This window comes from Impatiens glandulifera, unplaced genomic scaffold (genome assembly GCF_907164915.1).
Source record: "Impatiens glandulifera unplaced genomic scaffold, dImpGla2.1, whole genome shotgun sequence".
NCBI lineage: Eukaryota > Viridiplantae > Streptophyta > Magnoliopsida > Ericales > Balsaminaceae > Impatiens > Impatiens glandulifera.
In genome coordinates this window covers 20996-30329 of record NW_025919846.1, presented here as the reverse complement: position 1 = coordinate 30329, position 9334 = coordinate 20996, and the positions used below count along the sequence as shown (strand labels likewise).

The window sequence follows — 9334 nt, the reverse complement described above, 5'->3', positions numbered from 1 at the left end:
GTTATTATTTGATTTGTTTTTCTTTCATTTCATATTTAGTTTTAACATTGAAAAACTACTTAAATGATTTTCATTCATTATGAATTGGATATATAAAGTTAAAAGATAATATTTAGACAATATAACTAAATTTACATTGTAGAAGTTCAACAGAAATGTAATTGTTTTATTTCATCAATGAGAGATGAAATAGTAAACACATGTCCTCTTGTTGGCCCTTTTGTTCATCAAAGATCAAAGTAATCATAACTCCATCATTCTTATCTGACTATTTAAGTTCATCAAAGATTAACTTCATCATTTTCAGATGACGGTTTAAACATGATTGGATATTGTTTTGTCAAATTATTCGGACACTTTAGGCAGTATTGTTGACACAATTGAGAACAATTCATCCATGACTAATTGTATTCATACAAAAAAATAAAACTTTATGACAACAAACTTAGTCTGATTAAACAGGACACCATACATAACAAAATACAAACCCAACCCAAAATTTAGAATATCAGACTATAATAGAATTTGTAACAAATATAGAAAGTAATTTGTATAAGTCAGTCACATCTATTCCCATGAAACTCTATATATAAATTTAGGTAAAATAATGTGTTACAAAATAAGAAAATTTGGCTTCATCAAGAGAGAAAGCTTGATGGAGAAACAGGTGAAGAATTTTAGGATCTGGAAAAAACTGTAAATGATTTACAAAACTAGAATTCTCTATACAAAATGGCTTCAATGAGAATTGAGAGCTTATTATTTTTTTTTTTGGAAAAAAACTTATTATTATCGATTACAAGTAAGAGAGTTAGTTATATTTAAGATTAACTAAGATGATTATTGCTCAAGAGGAATATATTCTAGTTCTAGATCAATCTCTCCCGATTCCACATTCTGTAGCTTAAGACTCACTTCCTCCTTCACCCTTCCATCGACTATATTCACAGTGTTGTCTTCTACGAGGGCATTATCATCCTCCTTTATCCATTTCCCAATTTGCATGTTTCCAAACATTGCAGCATCCCCATATACCATTGTAGAACTTATCATCCATTGTATATCAATATCTACCTCACTCATTATGTCATCAGCAGAAAATGTATCATAGTCATACACTTCCTGCATGCATGTATAATTTCATTATCTTCGAAAATTGTTAAAAAAAACAAAGCAATCTTCTTTTTTTACCAATTTCACCGACCCATAATTCTGGGGCACTAAAAGTATCAGCTCCTCATTCCATATAGGATTAAGATTACTCCTCATAACAGTTGTTTGCGCTTTCTATATAAAGTATCATATTAACATTTTCAAAATATACAAAAAACCGGGACTAGACTCAATTCACTCACCTGCTGCCCGAGAGTAAGAACAACATAAGGATCACTCGACAACATATCTCTCTGACGGCTAAATTTGTGTCTTTAACCACTTTTATCTTGAGCATTCCTATAAATTCCACCATTTCTTCCTGTCAGTCAGCCATCCATCAGGAATTCATAATTATTTATTTAGTATGAACAGAATTAACCACACAAAAAAATGTAGATCTTTGGATAGAGAATGACTACGGAATGAGATGAACTAGACTGCAAATTGTTGCTTGACTTCTTGTTGGAATTTGAAGAAATACGTAAGCTAGGCTTCACAAGTTCTTGCAGCTCATACTTAGACCTACAATAGAAACAAACCAAAGAAAGTTTAGTTGCACTGATTGATCAATCATAAAACTGGCCTGATAAATTTAGAACGGTCCTCGTGGCTAGAATCTAGCTTAGGTTTCGAGAAACTATCTGGAATACAAGCCTGGTAAATAGAATTAGCAGAAGCATTTCCTCCTACATCAATCATCGCCTCAATTTCATCCTCTGTCCATTCGTCTAATGTCACCGATAACACCTGTTCTTGTTGTTTAAATCACTTATGAGTTAGGACATACCATTTTTTTATCTAATTCATCTATCAATCATTGAGAACCATCACTCAGTTCACCTTTGAGATATGTGCTCCAAGGCTTCTGTGCACTCACAACATTTTAAGCATATGAAAACTCCAATATTAACTAACCTGAAAATAGAAACAATCAACCCTCTTAATTCTTATCACAACTCTATCAACATTTTTAAAATATCGAATACTAAGTAAGAAACATACGCCCACTTCGGGTCTGGAGAGCCACAATCTGCACAAAAATGATTATCCTTTTGCATCTGCAGATATTTCAATCTTCTTTTACCTACAAAAATCAAGTAGTAGTAAAAGGAATGATATGAATTACTCTTTTGAAACCCTAATTGAATTCAAATAGATACCTGATTTACTCATTTCTCTATTTCAGATTCAAAATCATCAAAACAAAACGTTTCCTTTTTACCAGTCCGCAAGTTTCCTCTACCGATGTTGAGAGTGTTAAACTCTGTCGGATTCTCCTCTTCAATTTCCATATCCGTCGAAACGTTTAACTTATGCTTCCATAGATCAATGAATTACAAACCCATGTGTTGTTGATTGTCATCATCTTTACATAGATAAACTTGTAAGATTTCCTTAAAACCCTAGATCCTGCATCCAACATAATATCACTTGGATAATATTCAAAACCTAGAATACATAAGAATGAATTGAGACGAGAATGTCTTACCTTAGCGGAGCAGCGGGATCGGAGGGGATAGGGTTTGAGAGAGAGTCGGAACCCTAAAAATTGGAAATTTAAAATGAGGGCCAAAATTAGGCGCTTTATATAGTATGAAAGACGCATATTACATAATGCGCGTATATGTAATATGAGTCTTTCAATGTACGCATATTACATATTTCGCGTTAGTGTATTTCGCGTAAGTGTAATCCGCGTAAGTGTAATTCGCGTAAGTGTAATCCGCGTAAGTATAATCCGCGTAAGTGTAATTCGCGTAAGTGTAATTCACTTAAGTGCAGTCACAGGGGCAAAACAGACATTTCGCAGGGCAAAAAGGCTCATTTTGCAAACATTATCAGGCGCGAGCCTTTTTTGGAATTAAGGCTATTATTAGGGCCATTTCATCAAATTTCCCAAGAGAATCAATAAATTTATAATTTTTTAGTTTTTAAATATAACCAAACATAATTATTCGATCTTTCATTGATCACATCACTCAATTCATTAATCAAAATATTAAAATATTTTATCATTATATATTCATAACCTTTAAGTCCATTTTTTAAATGAATCATTTTGTCATTATCAGTATAATCAACCTTCTTTAAATAATTCATAAATTATTTTACAAAATGTCAATACTGAATAAGTCATAGAATTCCTTACATTCATTTCCTAACTTTCACCAATTAGCCTTAAACTACAATCTGTCTATCTATCTATACAACATTAATAATATTTATTAGCATAACCTTAATTTCTTCTAATTCATGGTACCATTTTTTTATTATTTCTCTAGTGTAAAGTTGTAATTGTTGCTAAACTGTGATTGCAGACAAGGTATTTTCTTGATGTTTTGATTTGATTTGATTGGGAATTAGGTAAAAAAATATATAGTTTAGTCTTACTATATTTTTTTCACAGCCATATGAGATCAATGGCCCTGAGGATCTTTAAAGAGTTGAATGTGCAACTTTTAAAGTATTCTTATTTACCTTCTAAATGCATAACAAAAATATTTTTGTTGGAATATAGAATAAATAAGGTTGAACTTTAAGAGCTCTTCTTTTAACAGTAGTAATAACTTCCTGTTGTTTGGTGTTAGTAGAGAGATCTCTCTGTTTCAATAGTGTACACCAAGAATTTTATGATAATTTGTTAGCACATGAGGATAAGCTAACTTTTCAATCAATATTTTAATTGCAGATTTAGTTTTTTATTAGTCAGTGTCGATTTTATCATATTTCTTTACTAATCTCATTTCAATTTAAGGCAGTCAAATTTGGGAGTTGAAGTCAGCTTAGGAGTAACAAGTTGAAAGTTGAAAAAAACTCGTTTATGAGGTGAATCGTAGATTTCTCGATTAACTCAGAAAATCTCAAATACACCGCGATTTTGAAACTCTGTACTCATTTTTTAGAAAATATTACAAAAATACTTCTGAAATTCAAATTTGATGGCATATCCATGTTTAATCTTCATATCTTGTAAATTCTCTTACCATTGCCTTTTCAATTAAGTACCAAATATATACCTTTATTCATTCCTCTTCTTAATGTTCTATCTCTCTATACTTGTATGTATCCATCTTACTAAATGTATTGCAAAATTATAGTTGAAGACAGGACCGACCCTAGGGTAAGGCAACCAATGCAGTTGCATAGGGCCCCCCATTTTTATAGGGCCTATTTTTTTATATTTAATAATAATATATTATTAATATTATTTTTTCCTCTTTTTTCTCCTTTAATATTAAATATATATTATAAAAATAACTTTTTTTCTCGTATTATAATATATTAATTATTTATATTTTATTTTATTAATTAAAATTTTAAATTTGTTTTTTTTACTATTTTAGGGGCTCCAAAATTTAAATTTGCATAGGCCCCAAATTCTCGGGACTTCGCCGGCCCCTGGTTGAAGAAGACATATTTGGTAGCATGAACACTTTGTTTTTCTCCTTTACTGTTTTTCATGATTTTAATTTTTTTTTTTTGTCATGTATTATTTTGTTGTGCTTAAAAGTCTCATTTATAACATTTCATTATTATTTAAAAAAACAAAAATTCTAATCAATATTTTGTTCTCTGCACATAATATTTTTTTTTTTTGTTTAAAAAAACAACTTGGAATAGTTCATATATAAATAATTTTAATGTTTGTCTCTTCAACCTTAAACATCAAACTTAATTTTCATATAAAAATTGTACTCTCTCTGGTTGACTACAACTTTTAGGGGGGAATTATTCTCTTTCATTGTTTCCAGTCACAATTTCCTCATTTTGTAATTTATTTATAGACACTGATAGCCCTCAGCAAATAAAATAATTTTGAGTTGTATCAGTTTATTTCAATCACTTACTCAAAAAATGACTTCAGCTCCCAACTAGCTTTCACATTATCTATTTTGTTACATACCTTTTTTTATATAGGCATTTAGATGTATAACAAAAATTAATGTGACTTTAAATCATACAACTTACCAAGGTTTTTAAGTTTTGAAAGTACAAATATCTCAAAAATTTATATAAATAAGAGGAGAATATTATCAGCCTTTTTGAGAAGTTATGGGTTTGAGCCCGTCATGCGATAAATTATGCGTCTAGTTAAATGATTAAGTGTATTTATGAGTTAATTATGTCTTTAATCCTTATGATCACATTTTAAATTATATAAATAACATAGGATCTAAAAAACTTCTAAATGTTTAAAAAGTTAAAATAAATAAAAGGTTTTCTATCTTCTTTCTTTAACATCCAGTTACAAATATGTGCAATAGAACCATCTTTAAAATATTTATAAAAAAAATACTAGATGGTCTAATAAATTTTAAATTGTGATGATAAGATTTGTGTACATAATAAGATTCACATTAAACATCACAATTGCAAAATAGGCAGTATACATACTACAATAGTTTCACCCACCAGAAAAACAATGTTGATTAACAAATAAATAAACAACAATCTGTATCAAAATAATCAAACAAAGCCAAAAAGAAAGTGGGTCGGGTCGGGTGGGGGTGTTGAGATAATTATTGATCATCATGGCAGTTCAAAGCATTTTTAATTTTCTGAACTGTAGAACTGACAAGAGTGTTTGCAGTTGCCACCGATTCCATACTAAGTTCCTTAACATTAGGAAGATTAGAACATACCAAAATCTGAAAAGCCACCGTCAGAATTGAAGCGCCGGAGCTCCGGCTACTACTGTCGCTGCTCGTTGAAGCAGCAGCTGCGGCGGCGGCGGCGGCGGCATTGTTGTTTGTTTTGTCAGGCCGGCCATCTCCAGAGATTGTGAAACCAGAAGGTAATATGGGAATATGACCAGAATCATCTCCATTTATAACCGACCTTATCGCAGGGAAATCAATTGGTCCATACACTATAACTGACCCAGATGAATCTATACAACTTTCTTGAAGCATCATCATCTGTCCTTCTTTGGGATTGAAAGGCTGAAGAACAGAGATTCGATTCCCTGGATGGTTCCCACATGAAATCCTTGCAATTTCGTTTACTGGGTTTCCATCAGAAAGCATGTCCCAGTCTGTTCGCGTTTTCTCATCCCTTAGAAAATTGAAGAGAATATGGCCGGGTAAAGGGAGCCATAAAGAGGTAGTGGCACTCACAATTATGCCACCGGGTTGACCAGGTCCATCACTATGCCTAACGGAAACTCGAACACCATTATTGTTCAGTTCAGCTAAGTGGGGTAAATCCATTTTACCTGTACTAGACATACTTAACATCTCAAAAAAACTTTTCACCATTCTTTGAGATAGATCCATTACACTTCTCCTACCTTCAGGAACATGGATCACTTTTCATCATACCAAAACAAAAATAACATTAATTAGCTACACAATTAATAACACACCTTAAACAAATCAATTCAACACATTTATTTTAAGTCTTAATTAATTACCCCCGGGTGATGAGTTTGATGCTGATTCAGATCCAAATCTTTCAATCATCCTCTCCAGGGTACTTAGCCATCTTGGAGCTCCATATGCACCAGCCACACAGACTAAATCTCTGAACACACGCTGAGTCGATGACCTATCGTCTACTTCCACATGTTCTATCCATGTAACCTGAAAATTATTCTTTCTATTTAATTAATACTTCAAATGTTATGGGTTTAATAAAGGTTATTTGGATTTAACCCTTCATCAAACAAGGCCTTGATCACTGCCTTGTTGATTTAATTGTTACATCTACAATTTGGACTATTTCTAATTTGAGATTTAAGGTACAACTACATTGCCTTGAGGGCATCACTTGTCATAAAAAAAAAATAAAGAATTTATTAGATGAGAAGATGTGGCCAAATTTTGAGCTTTGAATCTTCAAACATTAATGATATCAAGATTTGACCACAACAGTGTAACACATACTCCAACTTGTTTGATTTAGGATTATTATGAAATAATCTGATTTTTTCTGTATGAAAAAAATATAGTTTATTTGGATTATATTGTTAGGTAAGGATTATTTAGACTTATTTCAAAATAAAATACTATCCAATTTATCATCACATTATTCAAATTATCCTTTACCTTTATTTTTTTAAACATTAAATAATAAGGGTATTTTAGTCATTTAACATAAATAACCCACTTAGCTTCTCTATATAAACTCATGTGGGGTCTTATTTTGTATTTTAAAATGTTACAAAAAAAAAAATGATATTTTAGTTGAGACAAAAGAATTGAACATGGAAATCCAAATAAACTAGTATACATGGAACAAGAACCTAGTTAGGTTATTCTTTTCCAAAATGGAAGCTTGAAGAAAGAAAAGTAGGGATTTTCCCTTTATAATAATGGTATAGAGAAGCAAACTCACCTCTGAATTCCCATCGCACATATCGCGAATCATGCAGCCTGAAGGGAGTTTCCAAGATCTTAGAGATGGTAACTGATGTTGATGTTTGTTCTTAAAACAATCATAGGAAACATCTGTTATTATCCAGAGACCTTGCTCAATTTCCTTGCAAATTCTGAGGAAATAGTATTCCCTTGCTGCTACAAGTGGAGATAGAATATGAATCTGCTCGTACATCTGCATCAAATTCATAATTCATTATTTCTTCATCTTTCTTTCCATAGCTAGCTATTTTATTGACATTGTGGCCTTGTTTGATATGGGTTATTTGAGATTAATACAATAACAATCTATTCATTAATCAAATCATTCTAATCCTTAAAACGCCCTCTCTATATATAACATGGATCTTGTTTGTTCAGTTTTCATTCATTCAAAAAACAAAAGTTTTGTTCTTCAAAAAAAATCTAATTTTATGTTAAAATGGATTATTTGGATACAATGACCAAAATATTTGTTGTATTTAAAACTTCAAAATGTTATAAAATAATGTTTTGATATTTTAGTTAATGATAGTAGTTTATTTGGATTAAACCCTCAACAACCCATGGTCTTGTTTAATAAAGAGTTATTAGAATTTAATCAAAATAACTCCTTATTCCATCTTCAATTAAATTATCAACAAAAATATTAAATTATCCTTATTTATTTTCTTATAATATTTTAAATATTAAATTTAAAAATTATTTTAATTATTTTATTCAAATGACACTAGAACAAACAAAGACCTCTGTAAACAAAATGATACTTACCAACTGCAATGATATAATTTTATCTCCTGCCACCCTGGGATCAATATTCTCAATGGTCCTAGCCTTTGTAACTATAGTAGGAATATATTTTCCCACTTATTTCTGCAAGAAAAAAAAAAAAATTAAGAATCGAATATTCAGAGATATCAAATTTAAAAGTGGATATGCAAAGGACAACCGTATCAAGAAACTTGTCAACCAAGTATCTCGCATTCATCGCAACCACGGCCAAGTCTTTCGCACGACTCGGTTCTGGTGTGGAGGTTCGGAAATGAGTGGACCTAGGGAAAAGCTTTCCGTAACTGTCTTGTGAAGTATGTATCTTCCAATCAATATGTGACTTAATCCAAAGTGGCTCATTCACCCTCAAAGCTTGATTAATTCACCCATGGCAGTATGAGCAGCTTCTATCATGCTAGTCTCTCCACATCTCTTTCGTCCCATTTAATTGGCTAGTGATAATGGATTGCTTGAATTTACAACAGAAGAGGAGAAGGTAAAAGGCCTTTCTGTATTCCTTGACCGGGTGGTGGACCATCGGGCTGTGAGTCCAGGAGACGAGACAGGGTCTGGACTTGGCTCACTGGCTTTCCCAGGAAAGTTGGAGGACAAAATGAGTCATTTTTCATACTGCAAACACATTATCACAAGCATCTGTATAAATGATCATAGATTGACTTAAGAGCTTTAAAACAGTCGTGTTATTCACGATCAAACAGCTCTTAATAAATATGTTTATTTTTGTAAAGATAAGTGACTGACCTGTTGTCTTAACTGTAAATTTTCATTCTTTAAGTTCTGAAGATTAAGTTGTGGTTCTTCTTCCCCAAAAGGAGGACCACCACAAGTCACGCATATTACGTTTTTCAGTGCTTCCCTAATAGCAAGGGTTCTGCTAATTGCATCTTTTCATTCTCTGCCGTAAGGGCACTGTTATCAGCTCTATCATTCTGAGTCTGAAAAACTCCCAAATCATATTAATATTTATAATATGGTGTTCTCAACATAAAAAAAAAAAAAAAAAAAAAGTTACACAAAGAGGAGGGTTTTGA

At 31.7% G+C, this 9334-nt stretch overlaps 1 protein-coding gene and 1 pseudogene across 1 annotated transcript; both read right to left on the bottom strand.

The window, feature by feature from the left end:
• Positions 1-840: 840 nt before the first annotated feature.
• Positions 841-2447, bottom strand: LOC124918539 (annotated as a pseudogene).
• A 3208-nt stretch (positions 2448-5655) lies between these two features.
• LOC124918538 (homeobox-leucine zipper protein ROC8-like) lies at positions 5656-8354 on the bottom strand. Its single transcript, XM_047458647.1, has 4 exons — positions 8283-8354; positions 7492-7707; positions 6569-6737; positions 5656-6469 (listed from the first exon to the last, which is right to left on the bottom strand). Exons 2-4 carry the CDS (start codon positions 7705-7707, stop codon positions 5676-5678), a joined length of 1179 nt encoding a protein of 392 aa, XP_047314603.1. The 5' UTR covers positions 8283-8354; the 3' UTR covers positions 5656-5675.
• Between the last annotated feature and the right edge of the window lie 980 nt (positions 8355-9334).

Excerpts from the sequence above, each read along its gene's own strand:
- LOC124918538 (XM_047458647.1), bottom strand. The coding sequence starts at position 7,707 with ATGTACGAGCAGATTCATATTCTATCTCCACTTGTAGCAGCAAGGGAA. Across the intron at positions 6,738-7,491 it reads TGTGCGATGGGAATTCAGAG|GTTACATGGATAGAACATGT; the intron begins GTGAGTTTGCTT and ends AATAATTTTCAG. Across the intron at positions 6,470-6,568 it reads ATCAAACTCATCACCCGGGG|GAAAAGTGATCCATGTTCCT; the intron begins GTAATTAATTAA and ends TTTTGGTATGAT.